The 26603-nt window shown below is 40.6% G+C and overlaps 1 protein-coding gene across 9 annotated transcripts in view; it reads left to right on the forward strand.

The window, feature by feature from the left end:
* Positions 1–26603, forward strand: part of ryr3 (ryanodine receptor 3) — a 382820-nt gene that overhangs the window by 258283 nt on the left and 97934 nt on the right. For all 9 annotated transcript variants that reach the window (XM_072569064.1, XM_072569065.1, XM_072569067.1 and 6 more), the window contains 9 exons: positions 3810–3885; positions 4703–4826; positions 8408–8523; positions 11112–11179; positions 12733–12854; positions 14182–14231; positions 18597–18657; positions 18769–19007; positions 21943–22024. In XM_072569064.1, coding sequence (XP_072425165.1) covers positions 3810–3885; positions 4703–4826; positions 8408–8523; positions 11112–11179; positions 12733–12854; positions 14182–14231; positions 18597–18657; positions 18769–19007; positions 21943–22024 — 938 coding nt within the window. The remainder of the gene's footprint in view (positions 1–3809; positions 3886–4702; positions 4827–8407; positions 8524–11111; positions 11180–12732; positions 12855–14181; positions 14232–18596; positions 18658–18768; positions 19008–21942; positions 22025–26603) is intronic.

The following is a 26603-nucleotide window of genomic DNA, read 5'->3' on the forward strand; positions in this document are numbered from 1 at the left end:
TGGTTTACAATGCAGCTTGATGCCAACTGCATGGGTTCAATTCCTACACTGTCTGAGGTTAACGTGAAGGATTCTCCTTCTCAATCTCTCCCCTTTGGGATTATGGTTGGCGTGGACTAGGTGGACGGAAGGGACTGTTTCTGTGCTATGTGATTCTAATGCCACCATTTTCAGTAATTTGCTCTTATCAAAATCTCGGAACTCTCAAGCTTATGTCATTATGAAATCTGTATTTCCACAAGTGGGCTGTTTTTGAAAAATGTCTTTCAAGGATGTTTTTTATTAAAAATTAAAATAAATCTCTTTGAAAACTGATCTTAACAACCAGAAACGTAAAACTCTGCTATTTCAATGATCAATAAAACTATTGTCAGGGAAACCAAGTCCTGGATTTGCAGTAGTTATAATGGGGATATTATTCACATTCACCATCATTGTTCCTTTGAATCTGAACTGCAACTCCTGAAAGAATATGCAGTTTCTATAGAAATCCAGAAGTTTCTATCATTAATGCCGTGCTTCCCCTGGGCTGCACTGTTGAACTGCCCAAGAGTATAAACAAGTAGAAATCTTCCACTGATGAAAATTTGCCTTTTGACATGGCTAGTCTCACACTTTTCTGCTCCGCGGATGCTGCCTGATCTGCTGTGCTTTTCCAGCGTCACAATTTTCGACTCTGATCTCCAGCATCTGCATTCCTTACTATCTCCTAGTCACTGTAAAAACCCTTGCCAAAGTCATTGGGCAGAATCATGCAGAGGTCTGAACAATGAGGGCTTTTGCATGATTCATGACAGAGTTAGGCCAGACATCTGCAGAGATTTTTCTTGACACTGAGCACCTTGCTGAATCTTTTAAGTTTTTGCCGAGGCAGTGGTGAGTTGCCAATTAATAGTGTTTTTTTTGTTTGTTAAATGCCTCAATAATAGTTCAACTCACCTCAGTAGGGTGCAGCTTTCTACCTTGGCAAACATGCCGAACATGTAAACATTGAGAGTTCTTGCCATGAAGTCAGAACGGGTTGCCTGGTGACCTCAGCTCACTGCTTGCTCCAAAGAACATACATGTTGGATACTGGGCACCAACATCTCAAAGCATGGTCCATGGGCACCTGCCATACAGACACACTCACATCCATGAACATTAGCATCTGACATGTGCCAGTCTCTAAAAACCCTCATGCTGCATCTCTGAACCATTTACAGGATGCTTCTGCACTTTGATGTTGCATGGGTATCTCTCACTGTAATGCTTCTGCAAAGACCTGGCACTCAGGTCACAGACCCAGTCCCAGTCCCAGTGGACTGCATCAGGCTATACCTTCCAGCCTGTTCACTTGCTGTTCATGGTGCTCACTCATTCTGAACCTACCTGGATGTTCCCAGCATCCCTGCCTTACATTGCCTTGCCTTTTTGCACTTTGCTCCTTCAGGCAGACATATCAGGCTTATCTTACTTGTGTCTTGCCTGACCATTTAGTACAGACGCACAAAGCCAAGAAGGTTTCCAGCAGTCCTCAGCTGAGTCAAGGGAGGTAGCTTTCATTCAGAATACCATGGTGCAATAAATCAAGTGCAGCCTCCAATACCAGCCCATAGTGAGTCAGCTGCTTGGGGGTGGTCAGAACCAAGATGCTTTCCACATAAGGGGTGAGGAGCCAAATGTCAAGCAGCATACCATCCATCTTGAATTATTCTGCCCTCGTATGGGGCTGCTTTCTTCCTCAAATGAGAGGGAGAGAGCGGCAGATATTATGAAAGCTGACAATGGTGGCACAGTTGGTATTTTCAGTGTAGGTGGGGAACTGTCCCAACCGAGGGGGTGGACAGCACTGGAAGCATGCAGATTAGTGCTGTCGGGTGCTGTGGTGGATGAGAGTGTGTGGAGAAAATGTTGCAGACAATAGAGAGAGTGGGAGAGCATGATAGTTGTTAAGGTGTAGGTCCAGTAGCAGAAATAGAGTGAGTGTGAGGTATTGGAGAGAAGGTGGTGACAATTACCCTGGTGGAATGGAGAAAGTATTGACCTTCTTCCTCCAGAACATGGAATTTCTCCAGATGTCTGAGACTGTGTTCACCTGGGTGGCAACCTTGAACCAGCTGGCACAGTTTGGTATTTTGCTCTCCGCTTCTCATCCTGGGGGAAGAGGAAGTTGTACCTCAGCACCAACTCATCCGCCATCACCATCCAGGTACCTGCCTTCATATGAGGTTACCAACATTCTCTATTTGCATTGGACTGGCAATGCATTTGCAACAGGAACTGTGCAGAACACCACTGGACTGGCAGTGCTTCCCTATGGATGGAAGAGATTTTAAAAGATGATGCAGACACAAGAGATTCTGGCCTTTTGGCAGATATCCATGGAGTGGTGAATTGTTCCGGTAACAGAGTGTGGTAAGGTATGGATAGGATCTGGATGAGGGAAGCTATAAGGGGATGGAGTAGATAGTTAATGAGGGAATTCTGGTAAGCTATGTTGAGAAATCTCATTAGGCCACATAGTGAGAAATCCTTTAAATAACTTAACCTAGCTTGTGCTTAGCTGAACAACTGTAAGATTCAGCCCATCTTGTTAAGTGAATTGTAACTGTTGCTAAAAAAATACTAAATTCATTCTTATTTCTTAATGACCTCAATATTCCTGCTCAACCTATTTTGTATTTGTGGGCTATCAAATGTATGTATTCTGACTTTTTTAAAAAATCCATTTCCACATTTTATATCTCTGTCATTTCCTTCACACTTTTTATAATTTCTTTTGGTTGCTATCTGTGAGAATACTTCAGTGTGATTGTCTGCTTACCATTGAATTCTGTGGTGTGTATCTGACGTCCTGACTTCATAAACCCTGTTGATCATCTACAAGTCACAAGTCAGGAATGTGATAGAATATTCTGCACTAGTGTCGTTAGATACAGCTCCAATAACACTGAAGACCCTCACCACCTTCTACACCAAAGCAGCCTGCTTGATTGGCACACCAGGCTCTTTCAAGAGTATCTTCCAACCTATGACTTTTCCCATCTAGTCAGACAAAGGCAGCAGATGTGTGGGAACTTCACTGCCTGTAAGTTCTTCTCCAAGCCCCACAGCATCATGACTTGGAACTATATTGTTGTTCCTTTAATGTTGTATACGTCAAAATCCTGGAACTCCCTTCTATCAACATCGTGGGAATATCTATGTCACATGGAGTGCAGTGATTCAACAAGGTAGCTCACCACTACCCTCTTGAGGGCAGTGAGTGATCCTCAGTAAATGCCAGCCCAGCCAGTGATGCTCACACCCTGTGAAAGAGCTATTCTTTGTAAATTGACTAAATGTTTCTTTTAAAGCAGCTATATACTGTTGCAGTATTCTTTAGAAACCAGACTTTAAGCTAGAATCCCTCCATTGTGGGGACAGACCCTTTTAGCTCAACAAGTCCACCCAAGCCACCAAAGAGTAACCCACCCAACCCCCTCCCCTCTATTTTGCCTAAGGCACCTAACCTCGGCATCCCTGAATACAATGGGCAATTTAACATGGCCAGTTCACCTAACCTACACACCTTTGGACTGTGGGAGGAAACATGGGGAGAACGTGCCAACTCCACACAAACTGTCACCTGGAGGCTGGGATTGAATCCAGGTCCCTGGTGCTGTGAGGCAGCAGTGCTAACCACTGAGCCACTGAATTAATCTGTCTTTTTTTCTTTCTGACCACAATACATTATAAAGTGTTATTTTAAACTATCACACCAAGTCTATACAAAAATTTGTAATTTATTCAATGAAATTGTTTGTTATTGTTCATTTACGACCTAGGTAATGACTGAGCTTATGGCAGAAAACTATTATAATATTTGGGCCAAGAAGAGAAAAGCAGAATTAGAAAGTAAAGGTGAGTTGTACTGAAGTAATTTGGGTACCTATCCATGAAGTTACTTTTGAATTGTTTTATATTAAATGATCCCTTTCATGAGGTAAGGAAGCAAGGATGTTAAGCAATTGCATTGTATTGAAGGAGGTTTGTTGCTATGCTTTCTATGCTAAAACTCTGAGGAACCAAACTGCATGTGATTATCATCACCTGAGATAAGACTGTGAGAGTAAGAACAGAAGGAGGCAATTTGACTCCTTTAAACTTTACCTCCACTTTCTTGCCTCTCCTTCATAACCCTAGCACATCTGTAGATCTAACTCTCCCTTGAAAAAGTTCAAAACCCAGCCACTTGTGCTTTCTGGAGAAGAGAATTCCAAAAGCTAACAACGCACTGAGAAAATAGATTCCTCATTTCCATGTTAAATGGGAACACCCTTGTTCTAAAACTGTGTCCCATAGTTTTCGACTCCGCCAAAAGGAGAAACGTCTAATTGTGCATGACAGTTTTATAATCAACAATTTTTGCTGAACTTATCATTGCAATCCTCCTTGGAATCAATAAAATTTGTTAATGGCTTGGTACAAACAACTGACTGTAAAATTCTGAATATGCAGTTTTTGTGTGTGGCAGATCTCACTGTAAAGTTTTTTTAATAAGTTCTTTTCTTTTGTTGAAGTTCATTCAGTTTGTTTTTTGTTTGTTGATGTCTGTATGAATAGCGGTCAAGAACACAGTCTTTTGTTTAGTTTTTGCTGGCAGAATACTTGGTGAATAAACCATGATGATAACTGCAAAGTAACTACCACAGTATTTCAACCTGTCAACTTGTAATAGGTGGTGGCAGTCAAACCTCACTTATGCCTTACGATACTTTGACTGCCAAGGAGAAAGCTCGTGATCGTGACAAGGCTCATGAACTCTTCAAGTTCCTCCAAGTGAATGGTTATGCAGTTTCCAGGTAATAGATGTATATTTCCTGTATGCGAGAACCGAGCAAATAAAAATGGAAATATAATTTGCTTTTGTATTGTTTCATAGTACAATGCTGACATAGAGTCATAGACTCGTAGTCATAGAGATGTACAGCATGGAAACAGACCCTTCGGTCCAACTCGTCTATGCTGACTAGATATCTTAAATTAATCTAATCCCATTTGCCAGCACTTGGCCCATATTCCCCTTAATCCTTCCTATTCGTATACCCATCCAGATGCCTTTTAAATGCTCTAATTGTATTAGCTTCCACCACTTTCACAACATCCTTCCCTGTTAATCTGAGCAATCTAAAATGTAAAGCTAAGAGCGACACTAGATGGGAAAAGTCATAGGTTGGAAGATACTCTTGAAAGAGCCTGGTGTGCCAATCAAGCAGGCTGCTTTAGTGTAGAAGGTGTTGAGGTTCTTCAGTGTTATTGGAGCTGTATCTAACGACACTAGTGCAGAACATTCTATCACATTCCTGACTTGTGACTTACTAATCAACAGTAAAACATTAAAAAGTGAACAAAATACTGTGGAAATCTGGAATAAGAACTGAATTATTTGGAAATACTCAGCAGGTCTGGCAGCACCTGAAGGGAGAAAAACAGAGTAATGTTTCAGTTTGATGACCATCAGTCAGAACTTGGCAAAGAGCCATCAATCTGAAACATTAGATTGAATCTTTCTACAAGCTTTGGAATCACAACTTTGGAAACATGTGCTCTCAGTGCACCTGCCCAAGTAACTTTATATGAGGCAGTCTCTGAATTGGCCAATTGAGCATTTTTTGTCCACCTGAGGATAGTGGCTGGACCAAGGGAACAAGAGACCAGGTAGGAGCAGCAATATCCTAATAGCAACATCTCTCCCACCAGGAGAAGTTGAGAAGAGGGAGATCTGAAGGGCTCAAAATGGAGGTGCTCATGAAGGCTTTCATCTTGAATGGTAAAAACAAACATGCAAGCATACACAAAGGAAGCAAGAGTAGGTTGCTCTGTCATTTAATAAGATCATGTTTGATCTGGATGTGTCTACATTCCTGCCTACCCCATTAATTTTTCACTGCTTTGTTATTCAAACATCTATTGGACTCTGCTGTAAAAGTACTGAATATTCCTGCTTTCACAATTCTCTGGGGAAGAGTTCCAAAACTTATGGCTTTGAGAGGAAATACTTTTCCTCTTTTCTCACTTCAATCTTGTTTTTTTATAAACTGTTTCTCCATAAGGTGAAGGATTCTTGCAGCATCCATCCTGTCAAGCCCTTCTGGATCGTCTTAAATAAAATCATCTCTCAATCCTCTCACCTCCAATGGATGGAGGTCCAGCCTGGCCAATTATTTCTGATAAAATGAACACCTCCAAATCTTCACCCATACCTTTCCAGGTATTAGTTGAGTAATTGGGTTATAGATGTCTGTCAGGAACCTGAACATGATGTTCTGAATATCTAGTCACTGGTTTATATGTTTAAGAATATAACTTTAGTTTTAGGAATATAACTTTTAGGTTTATGTTATAAAGGTCTGAACAGAGGAGAGGAAGTTATGTAACAGCAAGTATATTATTATTAGTTAGCTAAAAAGCTGGAGATGTGTTACCTTGCAGTAATTGCAATCCAGTGAAATGTTGTTTAGAAGTTAGAGTTAAATTGAATTAAAAGTACTCAGTAAACCTGGAAAAGGTGAAAATCCCATATAATTCCATCAGATCAAAGAAGAATTTGTAAATTAGAGGAATGTTGGGGAAAAATAAATCTTGTGCCAAATCATTTTAAAACAAAGTAGTCAGGAGATGAGATTTGAGCAATTAACTAGCTTTATCACGGCCGTGGGGAATACATCTTGGTTCAAAACAAAACCCGACATATTCCAATGAAATACAGAATGTTACAAGTTACATAGTAAAATATAAGCTCGCTGCCCATTAATTATGCAACCTAGGGTCAGTCGTGAGGTTCCCATAAATTGTCCAGACCTGCATTTCTTAATGTCTACAAAACTGAATATTAACTTATACTCCAGAGTTAGCTTGGCTAGAATTTCCAATAAAGGACAGAGGGAAACAATACATCATTCTCTGGAGCAGCACGAATGGCACTGAGGAGCAGAGACATCTTGCAGCTGCAAGGTCAGGCTTATCAAAGCAGAATTCCTCAGCTAGGTCTCAGACTGCACTGTAGCTAACAGGCCAGAAAGCTTGCTGCAAAATTGCTTTGTGACAAAAATTACTTCTGTACAGTTTTGTGTCAAATTTGGTCAATTCTTTGACAGGGGAATTAACCTAAAGGTCATTTTAAGAATAGCCCGCAGCACTCTACAACGTCAAGATGGGAAAAGTTTAGGAAAGCTGTTCTTTTGACTGATTTATTTCCTCTGTCTCTCTGGGAGAGGGTTTGAGTTGCACTTTGGTCCAAATGTAATTTGCCACTCACAGAAAGAACTGAATGGCAGTTAGACAGACCTACGCTATAAAACAGAATAAGAAACCAACTTCGTCATGCAAGTTGGATGAGGCCTAGTTTGAATACTTCAGGGACAGAAGCTAGGATATTGTCTCATTTGATATTAGTGGAAAAATCTGCAATAGACCTCATAGGATCTGACTGCAAAACAACCAGGTTCAAAGAAATTATTGAGAAAGTAATGAGAATGAAAAACTAAAACGTCTACAATCAAAAGAGGGAAAATGAGTTTTACATCTGAGAATAGTAGGAGCTGAGAAAAGGTTTCTCCAAAAGGCTGTTTTTTAATTATAGGTAGCCCCGACAGAGGTTAGTCACTTTTAAGATTAACGTGTCTGTAAGAGAATTCTTAGGGGAAGTAGAAGATAAACCCAAGTGCATAGCATCGATGTTTACAAAGCATATTGTTAAGTTAATAGTGCGTGTTTTATTTATTTTCTTTAGGTGAAAGTTTATGTTCCCTTTGAACAAAGTAAAATCTTGTGGCTTTACTACAATTGGTTTTAAAATGGAAACAACTTTGATGTATTTTTAAACACTAACCCGGAACTGGATCATAACAGTGAATGAATCACTCCTGCTGAAGCCTTTCTGTGGGTCCTGTTGAAACATAATTAAAATTATGGTGTCTGTTATGTCACTAACTACTTCATCCAAGGATGCCCCGGCAAGAGGTTGTCTCTATAAGATACAGCCTGGAGTGGGATGCAGGACCATTCAATGTGGAAAAGTTGAAACATGAGGAGAAAATTACCCTTGAGAAGGGCATTACAGTAAACTACTTCATTATCTGTTAACCTTATTGGAGCAGGCTGTTAGAATCCAATGGCAGGTGACCCCTGGAAATAGTCCCTAGACCTGGGACAGCACCAGAGAGCTGTACGGACAACTTGTGCCAGCCTCCCTTGGACTCTGAACTCTGATCCCCACCTTCTCCACCACCCACTGTCACTGAGACACAATTCAGCCCAATTAACACTATTTCATTGTCCATGTTGGACAGTCTTAGTATTTTCAGCTCTAACCAATAAAACGTGACAAAGAACACTGGTATCAGAAGTTGCATAGCTCACTGATTTGAACTTGTGTTTACAGAGGCCTGAAGGACATGGAATTGGACTCCTCCTCTTTTGAGAAGCGATTTGCTTATAAATTCTTAGTAAAGGTGCTTCAATGTGTCGACTCAGCGCAGGAGTTTATTGCACATTTAGGTACGTGATTACATTTGAAATCATATTTAGCCACCACTAATTCCCAACCATTAACACTTCCAATGCTAATATTTATATTTTAAAACACAAAATATTAATCTATTCTACACTTAACAGAAATATTCATTGTGCAAATGACTCATATCACTATTAAAAGTGTTCAAGAAAACTAGTAATATAAATTTGTTACACTGATATGAAGAGCTAAATTTGTACTCTGGTTCCGTATTTTGCATGCGGCACACAAAACCAGTCAGTTACTGGCAGAAAACTATTAAGTACTAAGCTCATTGCAGTTTTTTTTATTGAATCAGCCTGTCCAGATATGTTATGACATGCCTCTGGAGTAGCTGGAACTTAAACTCAGACCTTCTGGCTCAGAGTCAGGGACACGACTACTGCACCATAGCAGCCTCATTAAGGTCATTACACCTTTCTCTTGTAGATAAACTCAGAGAGGTTTAGCAGTTGCTCTGTTAAGTTCCACTGGTATATTGCCCTTAATGGCCTTTGCATGTAAATTAATCAATTGGAAAACACAGATAATTAAGTGGCGATTAATAGATGAAAAAAATACCACAGGTGATTTGGTAATAAGAAAAAAAAAGTTCAGTAGTGTGTAAGAGCACTTCTGGCTGCAAGTAATAAAAATTTAACCTCCCACCTAGGGATTTTCTGGTGCAATAATAGTGTCCCTGCCTCTGAACCAAGTCCTGCCTGTCCCTAATGTGTGTAATAACATGTCTGAGCAGGTCGATTAGAAAATATCTAACCTCCTACCTGTTATAAGGAGCATGAACTTTCTTTGAGGGACCCAGATAGCAATGCCTTTTGATCACACAATGAGATTGAGGCCCTGTTCCTTATTTCTGTTGCCATTACTCGTCAGGCTCCCACCCAGGCCATTCTCTGTGCGTTCTCAGTGAAGTCAGCAGGGTCAGGCATGCATTGGTTTAAAAATAATATTGTCCCGAGCATCCTGAAATAGCCTGCTCATTGTCTGCTCAACTTAGCAGGTCAAAGTGAGATTGGCAAATCCCTGATGGTAACAACCTTGGATGTGAATTGAACTGCATATTCACATAATCTATATTGGGTAGGAAGGTTAAAATTGCCCAGTCTGTTTTCACTGTGATACTTTTGAAGAATATTTTAGTACCCAATGATAGGTTAAAGCTATACAATAAAAGCTGTTGTCATGTAGTATACACTGGGTGAATGGTGTTGTTTTTCCCTTCAGTTGGTCAAAGATGAATGTCTGAGATCACTGAATCTTAACACAAAAAGGCTCTTGCCTTAACAGGATATCGTTAATTGTAAGAGATAAAATACAAGTTATATTAACTAAATAGATATTATTACTAAGACTAAGTTGGCTGGATGCAGGTTTGCGATGCAGAGTGACACCAGCAACATATGTTCAATTCCCACTCTAGCTGAGGTTATCATGAATGACTGTCTTTCTCAATCTCTCTCCTTGCCTGAGCTGTCGTCACCTTGCGGTTAAACCACGACTTGTCATGTCTCTCTTTCTCTCTATGGTCTGGCAGGACTATAGCACCTTTACCTTTTTTTTCACTAAGACTATTGGGGGGGATATAGATAATAGATTTGTCCTTTTTGAGATCCAGATCGATTTCCGGATTTCCTCACTCTCACTGTGTGGTATCACCCTGAGTGGCGCTTAGCATAGTCTGCAACATTAACCCTTTTACAGTCATTAACTTATACCACCACACATTTAGACACTTGTCATTGCTGTGTTGCTCCAAGGCAAATCAAATATATAAAATATACAGTAATAATAATATTGGTAATTGGTTTCAGATGCAAAATATATAAAATTGAACTGAAATTAATGATTGGATTATTAAATCATCAATGCTGTGTCTTTATTGTGGTATGAAATGCTTGCTGTTTAAGCTAATGAGCATTTGATTTGCAAGTTTTTGTTTAAAAAGGAACTTTTTTCTCTATGAAATTTCCCCTTGAATCAAAATGATGAGGAAATATGTATTCTCATCCATAATTAGTGATTCTCCAACGAAACAGCAACATGCTGACTGTGTTCGGAGAATACAGTTTAATTAGTGGGTTGTCAAATGTTGAAGAAAATTGGCCTCCTTTCAATTTTCATTTAGAGTACTTCATATGGTGCATTTCACCATAGTGCAATTGTAGAAGCTGTGAGTGTATGCTGGCAAACTGTTGCCTGCCCCTTGATCATTTTGCTATGTAGCTGACTATAAGGATATGTACTGAACCATTTGTGTAGCCTGTTTCTCCTTCGCACTTTAGTTGGCCCTGTTTCTTCATAGGAGAACTTGGATCAAAAACTAACTACTTGGGGAATACCTTAATGGAGCACTTGTCTACACTAATGCCTGCAGAGTCTTTAAGTCCTTTAAAATTCACAGACATTTTATTCAAAATAAATAAAGTTTTTGAGCTGGTCAGTAGCGCTTCTTTCAGTGTGAGAGTATTTGACCACACATTTATACTTTTCAAAGGTTAATTGTATCTATTCCACTGTTTCATTTCTGCATAATGTTTTGCTGTGATTCAATAATCTGTGTTTGTATTGACAGAGGCTATTGTCAGTAGTGGTAAAGCGGATAAATCTCCTCATGAGCAGGAGATAAAGTTTTTTGCCAAGGTGCGTGACATTTCCAAAACCTTATTAAAGAAGATTTCCTTTTCCAGATAAGTTGATTGACTTGCAGGTTTGTCAAAATCTACCATCCAGTTACTAATGTTACGAATAATTACAAAAGTAGCTGCTTTTTTTTCAAATATTTAACTTCTAAAGGTAACTTAGAAAGTTCTTACTGTTTTTACAAATCTCAGGGCTGTATGTAAAGGGTTTTGTTGCAAATCAAGAGTAAATGAAGTTTGTACCCATCCTATGATTTCTTAATTGTGTAATCTTAGTGACCATAGAAGCCCATACAATCAACACATTGTTGACATGAGCCCTTGCCAATCTAGTCACTTACTAAAAATACAACTTCAAGCAAAAACAGTAAGCAAGATAAGTTAGTTGAGGAAAAGTAATGGGAATTGATGAAAGAGAATCAAAGTGAGACAGTAAAGTTTAATGAAGGTATTGAAGACCATTTTTGTATTTGTTGATTCTGACACTACTATGGTTAAATTAGAAGTGGTGATTCGAGCAAGTATATTATAAAGGACGGATCCTGTGAAAATTGTCTTTGAAATGTAATGCATTGCAGTGTAGGATGTATAAAAAACTGCTGCTTTGGTGACATTATTCCCATCAGTACATTTCTGGTTTAAGTACTGTTAATCCCTAGTATAGCAGTCTTAATGTAATAAATGACCAAGTTTATTCACATAAGATGGAATATGCAGAGTGATTGCAGCAGAAGTTGTGAAATTTATCACCAATGCAGGCTTTTAAAATTGGACAGGAAAGATTTAAGAACAGAGAACAGATTTAGGGAGCTTGTGTCAAATGGTAGGACCGAAGCCAGTCAAACATGCAACTTTAGATTCACTGCAATGATAAAGTTATCGTATATCTACAGGGCAGAGCCCCAGCCTAACTGGAGAAATGCAAAGCTGTGCTGCTTAGGTTTGACCACGTGTGGGGTGTAAGTGCTGTGTAAAGTCCCATTTTGTTTCTAAGAGCTCAGGAGTTTGAGGGCAACGAGAGTATGTGCATTTGTAAACCTGCAGGAAGATTATACTTCCATCAGTGCAGTATAAGTAGGATACCAGCTGACAAGGACTATGGCTGCAACAACCAGACTGAAACATAGAGTGTTAAAATAAATGTGCCAGGGCATGCAATTAACAGAATGAAGCAGAGTAAATGTAGAAGAATACTATTAAATCTATTATCATAATCTCAATCATGTCAAAATACCATGTGAAGGTTTCACTGCAACATGTAGGCAACAGATCTCATTCCGCACTTTGAAAAGTAAATCATGAAATTTATAGTTTTCACATGTAAAGCAATTCTTCACACTAAATTTCTGAACATAGTATCCTACGGGAAAAAATTGTGTAAATTTAATTCGACTATGACTCAGTGCTACTTAATTTGGCTTGTTTGTACTATCTGAATTGAATTTACATTCAAGGGAGTACTTGGCCAACAGTTCCAAAAACATTTTGAACAAAATGCATCCAATTTAAAATCATTGTTCAGCAAATGAAACTTCAAAAAAAATTCTATTCCAGATTCTGCTCCCTTCTATTGATGAATATTTTAAGAACCACTGTATGTACTTCTTATCTTCTCCAACCAAGAGCCTGAGTGGCAGTGGGTATGCATCCAACAAGGAAAAGGAAATGATAGTAAGGTAGGAAAATGTTTTGTTTGAAACCTATATTTATAGTAAATGCTGTTGTGCATCTGGATTTTAGATTTAGGGTGAGGACCCCACTATTGGCTGAATTTCTGGGTTTTGACCGATATCACATCAAGGCCTGATACCTATTGTGCTTCTTTACAAGTGCCCAATGAGTAACCGGGTTACTGCCCAGTTCACTGCCCAGTTTGAGTTTGGCTGGTGTGCTGTCAAGGCTCAAGAGCTAATACCAGGTCTTCCAGCCGTGAGAAAATGACAGCCGCACCATCTGAGATAGATGCCTCTATATTATGTAGGAGAGTGTCCTCTGGAAATGATTTTAAAGGGTGAGAATGAAAGTGTCCCTAACTGCTGGATCAGAACTGTGGAAGGAAGGCTCAGTAAAATTAGGAGAGCTGTCCCACAGACTATTCTTTAATTTCACTCATGGGATGTAGGCATTGTTCGCTAGCCCACCATATATTGCCTATTGCCAATTGCCCTTGAGAAGATGGTGGTGGGCTCACGGACATAGTTATTCCCATCGAATCAAATAGTACAATGTCCCAGATACCATCATCACCAGGCCTTGATTTGTTCCAACGCATCAGCAGGACAGATCCACTAGAGGTGGCAGAGCAGTAGAATCCAATCAGAAGGCAGTTGCCCTGGGAATCCTCAAGCTTCAAAGTCCACCACCAAGAATAGCTCTGTGTGGCCACTACTGGCTGAGATGATTGAGTTCCAAAGGCTGCTACGCCGAAACTGTGGCAGGCGGTGAGAGAACCAACAAGAGGGTAAGCCAGCTGGACTTTTCCTTTGCCTAGTGACCTGCACATTTGCCTCCAAGTCCCTCACTATTGTGACTGGGAACTATGCTGCTGTTCTTTCACTGGGTCAAAGCCTTGGAACTGAAGGTGCAGTAGTTCAAGAAGGCAGTTCACTCGTACCATCTGAAGAGCAATTAGAAAGGGGTAATAAATTTTGGACTAGCCTGTGATGCTGCCACTCCATGAACAAATAATAAAAATAGTCAGATGATAAAATAGCCTTCAAGTGTAGAAAATATTGACTACATTTAAAATTGATTTGTAAGAAGGAGAAAATGAAGGTCGACTGACATATGAACGAAGCAGACTCAAGGAACTTCATGTATTCTAAGCTTTCTTCAATATGATCACTCCAAAATTAATTTCATGGAAATGTAAGTCTAAAATACCCCAGGCTAAGATTGTAATTCTCTGAAGTTCTTGTTTTTTGTTCTTGTTTTTTGTTAATATCTCAGTAGTGGAATATTGCTATAATTTTCTGTTTCTCTTTCTTTGCTCTTCTATTCTAGTATTTTCTGCAAACTTGCAGCTCTTGTCAGGCATAGAATCTCTCTCTTCGGTAAGTAGTCTTCTCACCTCCTTAATCTTTTTACTTGTTGAATGGATGGCAATTGCATCAAGTGCAAAATTCCTAAAAGAAAGAGGGGCCCATGAATTTAGCAGTGGGTTTCATGCCTGTAGATATGATTGGAAGGGCAGGAAAACTGCTATTAAAAATTGGTAAATTCTGTAAGTAATATTAATTTGTCCTTCATGTGCCCATGGAATCCGAATCTAGCACCTCAAGCTTACAAGAGATGCAGCGTCATTAATTTATTAATTGCAAATTAAATATGATTTTAATTTTAAAGCAAACTTACAATAGTAGGTGTCAATCCAATCCAGTCTATTGTATGAATTAACAGAGAAAACAGGAGTAGGCTATTCAGTCTGTTGAACCTGACCCATTCAATATGACCAAGGTAAATTGAACACTACCATGTCTTTTACCCACCCTGTTCCCATAATCCTGTGTACCACTGGTAATCAGAAATCTTCGCATCAACCAAATCATCCACCGACATTTCCGCCACCTCCAAAAAGACCCCACCACCAGGGATATATTTCCCTCCCCACCCCTTTCCGCCTTCCGCAAAGACCGTTCCCTCCGTGACTACATGGTCAGGTCCACACCCCCCTACGACCCACCCTCCCATTCTGGCACTTTCCCCTGCCACCGCAGGAACTGTAAAACCTGTGCCCACACCTCCTCCCTCACCTCTATCCAAGGCCCTAAAGGAGCCTTCCACATCCATCAAAGTTTCACCTGCACATCCACCAATATCATTTATTGTATCCGTTGCTCCCGATGTGGTCTCCTCTACATTGGGGAGACTGGGCGCCTCCTAGCAGAGCACTTTAGGGAACATCTCCGAGACACCCGCACCAATCAACCAAACCGCCCCGTGGCCCAACATTTCAACTCCCCCTCCCACTCTGCCGAGGACATGGAGGTCCTGGGCCTCCTTCACCGCCGCTCCCTCACCACCAGACGCCTGGAGGAAGAACGCCTCATCTTCCGCCTCAGAACACTTCAACCCCAGGGCATCAATGTGGACTTCAACAGCTTCCTCATTTCCCCTTCCCCCACCTCATCCTAGTTTCAAACTTCCAGCTCAGTTACTGTCTCCTTGACTTGTCCGACCTGCCTATCTTCTTTTCCACCTATCCACTCCACCCTCTCCTCCTTGACCTATCACCTTCATCTCCTCCCCCACTCACCCATTGTACTCTATGCTACTCTCTCCCCACCCCCACCCTCCTCTAGCTTATCTCTCCATGTTTCAGGCTCACTGCCTTTATTCCTGATGAAGGGCTTTTGCCCGAAACGTTGATTTCGCTGCTCGTTGGATGCTGCCTGAACTGCTGTGCTCTTCCAGCACCACTAATCCAGAAATCTATCAATGTCTACCCTAAACAAACTCAAAGACTGACCTGCAGCTTTCTGTAGTTGAGAATTCCAAAAGCTCTCAACGTTCTGAGTAAACAAAAAAATCCCTTCATCTTAGACTTAAGTTGACATCCCTGCTTATTCTTAAATTGTATCTACTGGTTGTAGACTTCCCTTCCAGTGGAAACATCTGACCTGCAATTATACTGTCTGTCCCTTTCAGTGTTTAGCAAGTTTCAATTAGGTCATCTCTCATTCTTCGAAACTCTACAGAATTGTCCTCTTCAAAGGACATTCCCACCATCATAGAAACAAGTCTGGTGAATTTTTGTCACACTTACTCTACAGCAATAATATCTCTTCCGAGACAAGGAGACCAAAATTGCACTCACTACTACAGGTGCGGTCTAACCAAATTCCTCTACAATTGAAACAAGACTTCACTGCTCCTGTATTCAAACTCTTTTGAAATAAAGACTTGCATTCTATTAGCCTTCCTACTTGCTTTACAAGCATGTTAGCCTATAGTGGCTTATTGACAAGGACACCCTTTGTACATCTACACTTTCCAACTTCTCATAAGAAGTACTCTGAACTTCTGCTTCTCCAGCAAAGTGTATAAGTTCACATTTTTTCCACATTATATTTTCATCTGCCATGTTCTTGCTTACTCACCAAGTCTGAGTAAATCCTTTTAAAGGTGTTTGACATCTTTATCACAATACGCATTGGCACTCAGTTTTATGTCATCCACAAATTTGTATTGTATTGCCTCCAATACAAGTGTTGTTTTCTTAGACAAGGGGACCAAACCTATTCACAATATGTCAACTGTGGTCTGAATAGTGCCCTGTGCAGTTTTAGCGAGTTCTCTCTATTTTTATGTACCTGTCCCTTCAAAATAAATGCCAACGGTCTATTTGCTTTCCCTCTAACTTACTGAACTTGGATGTTAGCTTGTTGTAATCCATGCAGAAGAACCCCAAAATCCCTTTCTGCTGCAACTTTCTGCAGTTTTCGTCCATTTAAATAATGTTTTGCTCTTTCATTCTTCCTGCCAAAATGAATAACTTCATGTTTTCCAACATTGTATTCCATCACCTCATTTAACCTTTCTACCTACCTAACAAGCATTATCTCCAATGCACCTTCCAGACTGATTTGCCTGGGAACAATATGAACTGGACAGATCAGTATCAGGTAAAAGTCCCGCGAGAAGGTTGAGCAATTCATCAACTTCACCAACACATTCCACCCTGACCTTAAATTTACCTGGACCATCTCTGACACCTCGCTCCCCTTCCTGGACCTCTCCATCTCCATTAGTGACGACCGACTTGACACTGACATTTTTTACAAACCCACCGACTCCCACAGCTACCTGGATTACACCTCTTCCCACCCTATCTCTTGCAAAAATGCCATCCCGTATTCCCAATTTCTCCGCCTCTGCCGTATCTGCTCCCAGGAGGACCAGTTCCACCACAGAACACACCAGATGGCCTCCTTCTTTAGAGACCGCAATTTCCCTTCCCACGTGGTTAAAGATGCCCTCCAATGCATCTCGTCCACATCCCGCACCTCTGCCCTCAAACCCCACCCCTCCAACCATAACAAGGACAGAACGCCCCTGGTGCTCACCTTCCACCCTACAAACCTTCGCATAAACCAAATCATCCGCCGACATTTCAGCCACCTCCAAAAAGACTCCACCACCAGGGATATATTTCCCTCCCCACCCCTTTCCGCCTTCCGCAAAGACCGTTCCCTCCGTGACTACCTGGTCAGGTCCACACCTCCCTACGACCCACCCTCCCATTCTGGCACTTTCCCCTGCCACCGCAGGAACTGTAAAACCTGCGCCCATACCTCCTCCCTCACCTCTATCCAAGGCCCTAAAGGAACCTTCCACATCCATCAAAGTTTTACCTGCACATCCACTAATATCATTTATTGTATCCGTTGCTCCCGATGTGGTCTCCTCTACATTGGGAAGACTGCGCGCCTCCTAGCAGACCGCTTTAGGGAACATCTCCGAGACACCCGCACCAATCAACCAAACCGCCCCATGGCCCAACATTTCAACTCCCCCTCCCACTCTGCCGAGGACATGGAGGTCCTGGGCCTCCTTCACCGCCGCTCCCTCACCACCAGACGCCTGGAGGAAGAACGCCTCATCTTCCGCCTCGGAACACTTCAACCCCAGGGCATCAATGTGGACTTCAACAGCTTCCTCACTTCCCCTTCCCCCACTTCATCCTCGTTTCAAACTTCCAGCTCAGTAACTGTCCCCATGACTTGTCCGGACTTGTCCTACCTGCCTATCTCCTTTTCCACCTATCCACTCCACCCTCTCCTCCTTGACCTATCACCTTCATCTCCTCCCCCACTCGCCCATTGTACTCTATGCTACTTTCTCCCCACCCCCAACCTCCTCTAGCTTATCTCTCCACGCTTCAAGCTCACTGCCTTTATTCCTGATGAAGGGCTTTTGCCCGAAACGTTGATTTCGCTGCTCGTTGGATGCTGCCTGAACTGCTGTGCTCTTCCAGCACCACTAATCCCAGATCAGTATCAGATCTAGTTCATGTGCTGTAACATCCAGTAAGCTATACCAGGGCAGCACTATAACTCACGGGTTCCTAAACCACAAATTCTGATCCTCCCAGATGAACATTTGGGGTTGTGAGATCCTTCCCTTGTTCCAAGGCAACATTGATCACCGAGGACAGAAATCTAAGACATAATAAACTAATACAGCTCACAAGTGACATTTGGAACAGACCCAAGCCTAACACAGACTGGTCCTTTCTGATGCCTCCTTTGGTTGAGATATGCAGCTGTTCTCCCAACTATATGCCCATTTTATTTATATGTAAGATCTCTTTGCTATCTAACACAACAATACGATTTAAATCATTGAAGTAAGCAACATTAATTATCTTTGCATAACTCAACATTGTAATATTCTCATGTATTTTCTTACCTCTAAAGGCAGTGACTCTGGTACAATGGTAAACTGTTTACACATCTTGGCACGGACACTGGACCCAAGGTAATTTTGTCACTTTTTTCCATGTGGCCATTTCATTATTCATCTTTTTGAATGATAATTGTTGAATCTTTTGACTGGAGTTATGCAATTTCCCACAATTGTGCTTTTTAGAACTGTTATGAAGTCTGGATCAGAGCTGGTGAAAGCAGGCCTCCGTTCCTTCTTTGAAAATGCAGCAGAAGATCTGGAAAAAACACTAGAAAATCTGAAACTTGGAAAGTTCACACATTCACGATCTCAACTCAAGGGAGTTACTCAGAACATCAATTACACGACTGTTGCACTGTTGCCTGTGCTGACTTCACTCTTTGACCACATTAGTCAACATCAATTTGGAATTGACATTATCTGTGAGTAATCAAAATTGAATGCTGCTGTCTGAGCTGTGAACATTTTGCTCTGATTCAGCACGTTACTCTGACTGAGTACCTTATTTGTAAGTTTCAGATGTCGTGGGCAAAATCTGAAATGGATTATGGTTCAAATAATTGAGCAGAATATGCTGAATCAGATATACCTGGTTGCTTAGACTTTTCCCTTCACCTTTCAGTTCAAAAATATTGTTCTGTAAGTTTCCAGAAGCTGTTGGTAGCATAATGAGCACCATCAATTATCTGCAGTTTTGGTGAATAATATGATCAGCAGCAGCCCGGTGATAGTAAGGTTCTGCACTTACTAGAGATCAGAAATAAAAACAGGAAATGCTGAACAGACTGAGCAGGTCAGCCAACTTTAAGGGAAAGAGAAAGAGTTGATGTTTCATCAGAACTTGAGGAATATTACATCTCCTTCTTGAAATTTAAGAATTAAGAATTAACTTGAGAAAGTACTGAAGTGATGGGTAAATTTAGAATCTAATCTGGTATTTGAAAAAAAAATAAAACCGAGGAAAAAGCAATTGGATGAAAAAGAGAGGGAAACAGAAATGAAGTAAACATAAATGTAAATCATTTTAAATGTGACATTTTAAAAATTTCTTCAACATCACTTACTGGAAGAATGAGATTCCATATTTTGTCTGCTATCAGAACGAGAGAGATCAATTGACAAACATAATTAACATCATATTGTTAAAAGGATACTTATGCAATTTTTTTTAGACTGAACTTTGCAGTTTCATGCAGCAGTTTAATTAAACTGCTGAGATGATTAAGGGCAAGATTCTATTTTTGCAAAGCTATGGATGAATTATCCAGAAGATTTGATTGATTTGCAGTTGACAAATTATTCCCTCCAAACTGGAGGTTGCTGTCTGACTTGCATGGGAATAATTAGCAAACATTCACATGAATGTAGTTTTACAACAAATTTTGGCTCCGTGTGTTCAGAATTGGACTTTAGCCTTTCAGAAGGATGCAAAGACCACAGATGGAAAGACCCAAAATATCACCAGGGAAAAAGAACTAGAGAAACTGGAACTCCTTCGTTATCAGAAGTGATCTGATGTAAATATTCAAAATTAAAAAGAATCTTGATAACATAAATAGAGAAAACATACGTCCAATTAGCCAGTCACCAAATATAAATTAAAATTTATGAATATTCATTTTTATGCATTAAGTTTCTAAACATGAAATACCCTCCCAAAAGGATAGGCAAATGCAGAACCGAGTACAGCTTCTAGAAGGGAGGTGATTAAACACTTGGAAATTAAGTTTTCCGAGTAGTTTTGTGAAAAGGCCAAAATAAAATGGTCACTTTGCAGTACAGAACTTGAATAGTGCCGAAATGAGGAATGAGAAACTAAAGCTCATTCATTGTGACAAATCCAACAATGCCAAATTTTAAACAGTCACATAAAAGTATATTTTAGGAGCAAAGAGTGTTGATTTGTTGGTAAGTTGACTGTGATTGGCTGAAGGCTTTCCAAAGAGAAGGCACCAGGGAACTGTAGGCAACCCAAGTTTCCTGATAATTTTACAGGGACAAGGCAAGAATGTATTCCTTTTGTTTGCTGGCAAAGAGCCTCTGCATATAAATGTATGCCATTTCTAGCAAGTATAAATGACCCCTGCCATGAGTTTAACTGCCTTAAAATGATTGTTACAGTAGCTTTTAGTGCAACTTGGGATTGTTCGGCAAGCACTGTCCATCCACAGAATCTCATCTAGATGTAGACAGATCAGCACCTTTTCCATTATGGCATTCTTGCTTGAGTCCTGACAAGTGGTAGATGAAAGTCTTTGTTAAATGGCTCATCTGTCAGCAAGAAAATAAAAGGAAGTGGATAGTCTTTCAAGAGTACTCCATCCCTCTATCCCACCACTTACAGTATCAAACCATCATGATAACCCCCTTCTGCACGATAAAATGCCACAAATCTATAGGATACATTTTCATAGGCCTGCTGTCTAGAAATCTAAATGGAGCACAAATAAAGGAAAGTCTAGTTACGAGGATTGCATGTCCATAACAGAACTTGTCAGATTTTCCTTCCATTGCCACCACTGATAGAAAAATCCACTAGGTTTTTTGATGGCTCCCCATGGCCAACTCTCCACCCACCCCACCCATGTTCTCTTTTCTCCAAGTGATGCTGAACATTTGGTTGGTTAAAAAATGCCCCTTTGATCCTAAGGGAAAATAATATGATGTGACAAAGTACATAGTAAAGAACTTAAGTACCAGGTTTGTCTAGTACTGCACCACAGGCAGGAATGATGAGTCCAAACCTGAAATGGCTGCCCATCTGATGTCTGTATAGATATCCCCATGGATAAGGCCTGGCCTGCTACAAGTGTCTTCCGTATGTTTTGTGCTGCAGTTCTGTAGCTACTCTGTGTGGTCTGCACCATCTTGGACAGCAAACAAAAATACCTTGGAGTTCCATTCATTAACTAATGCAGAGGCAGTCATTTCTTTGTTTTCATTCCTGACATGATGAGCGTACTGAGTTACTCAAAACAGGATGAGTTACCATCCTGATTCATTTAAGGTGCGTCTGGACAGATGCATGAGTAGGTGTGAGCAGAGCGATAAAAAAAGCATAGGAATTGGGCGACAGGATTAGACAGTAGATTTGGATCGGCTGAGGCTTGGACGGCCGAAGGGCCTGTTCCTGGGCTGAAATTTTCTTTGTTCTTTGTACCACGTGAGCTGAAACCCAGGATAATATTTCAGAGCTGTTGCTGGAATGAAATGTGCTATGAAGTCAGGATGGCTGGATTATTGCTGAAGTTATGGCTTGTTTTAGTATTTGGTCAAAATTTGCTTCAATTTTAACTGTGATGGGAGATTGCTTGCTGGAGAATCTAAACTCAGACTTATCTTATGTTCTGTTTGCAGTGGATGATGTTCAAGTGTCATGTTATCGGATCCTGTGCAGCTTGTATGCCTTGGGAACTGGCAAGAATGTTTATGTTGAAAGGTAACTCCAGCACCAAATGTGGTTTAAATCCGATTGAGGAAGTTCAATCTAAGTTGTTCTTCAATTACTAGCATTACTATCTTCCCAATTCTTTATCATTGAAGGCAGCAAAGGAATGCTAAAGTTTAAAGAGGCTCTAAGCATATTTTAGGAACGGTACAATGTCACCTTCCTTAGTCATCTCATCCCAGAATGGGATTGAACCCAGAGCCTCTGAGTCAGAGGGATGTTCTGTCATTGCCTTCCAAGACCTACAAAGAGTAGCAGTGCAGGAAGAAACATAGTGATTCGGGTCAATGTCCTTATTGTATGTAATGCGTTTTTCATCCTTTCTAATTGTATCTTTATAATGAAGAGTTGATTACAAACTAGTGCCATTACAATAATTATGCAGTTTAACTCTTTTAGTGTCAGTATAGACAAATGGTTTTAGTTTATTACCAATCCATTGTTAGGTAGCAGCTTTCCCTTTTTTAAACCATGTTGTACTTTGTTAAATTTTATGACAGGTCCCATTTTAGATATATTCTCTATTCCTGTTTACTGATGTTATATGAGAGTATAAGTTCCTCTGAGCAAATCTACTATATCCTATTCTGAAATCCTACATCTTCGCCTTTTCCTCATTCATGCAAACGTCTGTTTAAGTTTTCTTTCTCCAATGCAGTTCTTGAGATTATCGTGCAGCAGGAAGATTTTATTAAAATCAGCACATCATCTGGAGTCGGCAATTACTCTGAGCTACTTATCACATCCACTCTCTAGCCATGCTAAACTCAGCTGTTTGTCATGGATATTAAGGCCAACTAGATTAATACCAATGCCATCACAGTATTTGACATAAAGATAGAAAGACAAATGAAGCACAGAAGTTAGATGGTCCCAGAGCTAGCCATTATTCCTCCTATCATTTGATTGAGGTGTTCTGTCTGCTGACTGTGTCCATACACACCTCTTACTGTAAGGAGACCACCAGCTGTCTCCTGGTCTCCAGGTAATATGCTATCGGCTGTGCTTGATTGCTAATTCATAAAATCCTTACAGTGTGGAAACAGGCTCTATGGCCCAACAAATCCACACCGACCCTCCAAAGATTAACCCACCCAGACTTATTCCCCAACCTATTATTCTATATTTACCCCTGTCAAATACACCTAAACTACACATGCCTGAACACTATGGGCCATTTAGCATGGCCAATTCACCTAACCTGCACATCTTTGGATTGTGGGAGGAAGACAGAGCACCCAGAGAAACGCACGCAGACACGGGGAGAATGTGCAAACTCCACACAGATGGTCACCTGAGGTTGGAATCGAACCTGGATCCCTGGTGCGGTGAGGCAGCAGTGCTAACCACTGAGCCACCGTGTTGAGACAAAATAGATGTGTGCTTAATGCATTTTTCAGCAAGCTAGTATTTTCTGCTCATTTTTTGACACGATAACACGATAAGAGGTGATTTTTTTGGTAATACTGAGACTGAGAAACGGTTATTGATTTGGTGCCTATGGACAGTGTGCTGGTTGACACTGTAGGTGAAGCCTGGAAAAGCAAGAAATGATCTCAACCCTCCTTACCACATGGTCCAAGTTAGCTCCAGTTAACCTTGTAATACACGGCAGATCTTTGCACTCCTAACCTGTTGATGAGAGGCGTTGCAATCAACCTATTGCTTAATTAAGTAAGGGCATGCAGATGCCAAAAGCACAGAATCTATAGCACAGAAACAGGCCATTCTGTCCAACTGGTCTATGCTTGTTCTCATGTTCATATCAGCCTATGAAAACCAGGGAACAGCGCCCAAAGTGAACCCGCTAACCATGTCATTGATAACATAGGCAGAATGAGGAGAGTGGAATTAAAAGGAAAGCATCAACTTATCCATAATATAAGCTGCCACTGATTTCCTCCACATTCATTCAAAATTAGTAATGGAGATTGTTTTCAATGACAGCAAGTACAATATTTCCCAATTCAAATGATACCTGATGATAGACATTAAAGACATTGACAAGCAGTAAAGTAAAAAAAAACTTGCATCTGCCATTAAGCCATTGACAATATTGGCATAGCTATCCTCAAAAGGAAGCTGGTCCTGCTGCCTCACATCACCAAAGGAAGTGCAAAGTTGTGCCATCTGCTGTAAGACAGCCAGTGGCCAACTGGTCGATGCCTGTATTTATGCTACTTCATCCAACTCTCTTCGCATATCGTTCCATTTCTTCTACCTCATATATTTAGCGAAACTCCCCTCCAATACATCCACACCATTCCCCTCTATTCACCTTCTTTGGAGCAAGTTCCATATTCTGACTGGAGATGATTCTGCTGAATTTTTCATAGATCCATTAGTCATTATCTTAGATTTATCAGCACCCATTTAGAATTCCTTCATAAAAATCTTCCCTACATCTATTCTTTCAAAATTCTTAAAACCCCTGTTAGGTGACCCTCAACCTACTCCTGTCCTGAGAAAAGAGCTCCATCCATGTATATCATCTTGTTTCTTAATAGAGATTTTTCATTTATGTAAATTATCAGTTTCAGTCAATTTCTTTACTGTATCATTATCTTTTTGTTTTACTTTTCAAACAGAGAAGACATGGAATTGTTAAATGTGTACCTATTCTTTGTCTCAGTTCATGGATTTTCACTTGAAGGGCTTTATCAGTAAATCAGCTTAAAGTGCAGCCAGAGAGGGAAGAGGTGACCATGAGTCAGAATAAGTATGGCAGGCAGGTCGTCAGGAAAGCCCCAGAATGCATCTCCCTCAAGAACAGATGTTTGAAAGCGTTTTCTCTGGGAATGTAGCTGGTGCCCAACTGCACAAGGGAAGAACAATAGTGATGGGAGATGCAGCAGTAAGAGTCATAGACAGCCACTTCTGCAGCTGCAGACATAACTGCACGATGGTGTGTCACCTCCTTTAGGCCACGGTCAAGGATGTCACTATACAGTTTCAGGACATTCTGAAGAGCAAGTTAAGGCACAAGGGAGCATGGCAAGGCTGGATGCCATTAAATTTAATGCAGAGAGTCTTGAGTGTAAGGCAAATAAGTTGAGGGTGTTGATTAAAGGAGAGTCATAGAGATGTATGGCATGGAAACAGACCTTTTGGTCCAATTCGTTGATGCCGACTAGATATCTTAAATTAGTCTAGGCCCATTTGCCAGCACTTGGTCCATATCTCTCTGAACTCTTGCTATTTATATACAACCAAATGCCTTTTAAAAGTTGTAACTGTCCCAGCCTCCACCACCTCCTCTGGCAGATCATTCCATTTACACATAACCCTCTGTGTGAAAAAGTTGGTTGAGAGAGGAACAGGACTAGCATCTCAATATTTCAGGGTGTAGAATCTTTAGGTGAGATGGAATGAAATAGGAAAAGTGGTGTTGCAGTATTGATCAAGGTGTCAATTACTGCAGTGAGGAGCGATGATTACTTAATAGGCTCCTCAAATAAGGCCATGTGGGTACAACTTAAAAACAAAGGCAACAATTACTTTGTCAAGGATAAGACAAAAAAGGCAGGAATGTAGGCAAATCTCAGAGAAGTGTGAAAATAAGGTAATAATTCTGGGGATTTCAACTTCCCCAATAATAACTGGAATAGACAAGGTGTAACAGGCTTGGGGGGGGGGGGGAAGAATGCTTAAAACATGTCCAAGACATACCCAGTACGTAGAAAGTCCAACAAGAGATAGGGCAGTGCTTTTCTTAATTTTAGAAAATGAAGTCAGATAAGTGGTAGATATGTGAGAGTAACAGCGTTTTAGGGATAGTGATCACAATTCCATACAATGAAGGTAATGGTGCGGACAACGATGGGCCAGGAATAAAGGTTCTGAATTAAAGAAGACCAATTTTAAGAAGGTATGGGAGGGTCTGGCTACAATTAACTGGGAACAGCTACTTACAGGAAAATCTGTATCAGAGCAGTGGGTGACACTCAAGAGAGTAATGGTGAGACTGCAAGGCTGTAAAGGTGAAGGGTGGGACCGACAAATCTGGAAAACCCTGGATATTGAGGAATTTGCAAGATTGATTAAAGAAAAGAAAGGAAGCTTATGGTGGATACCAAAGGCTGAAAATAGCAGGTGCCATCGAGCAGTACAAAAAGTGCAGGGGTTGCTTAAAAATAAAACTAGGCAAAAGAAGAGGGAACATGATTACTGCTGGTGGGTAACATTAAGGAAAATCCAAAGGCATTTTATAAATACATTGGGAGCAAAAAACGTAAGGAAAGAGTAGGGCCCTTTAAAGACGTAAGTGGTAATCTGTCTCAAGCTGGAAAACATAGCTGACGTTTTAAATTAGTACTGCAAGGAAATCAGGGAGGGGGGATTGTTAGTGTACTTGAATGAATAAATATTGAAAGAGAAAATGTATGAGTGGTTTCAAAAGCTTGAAAGTGGATAACTCCCCAGGTCCAGTTACAATATCCCAGGTTGTAACAGGGAGCAAGGGAGGAGATTTCAGAGATTTGATGTTAATTTTCAAATCCGCTCTGGATCGGATGACAGCTAATGTAGTCAGGATCAACCAGGAGGGAAGCTATTGAAAAATAATATTTGG

Source organism: Chiloscyllium punctatum, chromosome 4 (assembly GCF_047496795.1).
Source record: "Chiloscyllium punctatum isolate Juve2018m chromosome 4, sChiPun1.3, whole genome shotgun sequence".
Classification (NCBI taxonomy): domain Eukaryota; kingdom Metazoa; phylum Chordata; class Chondrichthyes; order Orectolobiformes; family Hemiscylliidae; genus Chiloscyllium; species Chiloscyllium punctatum.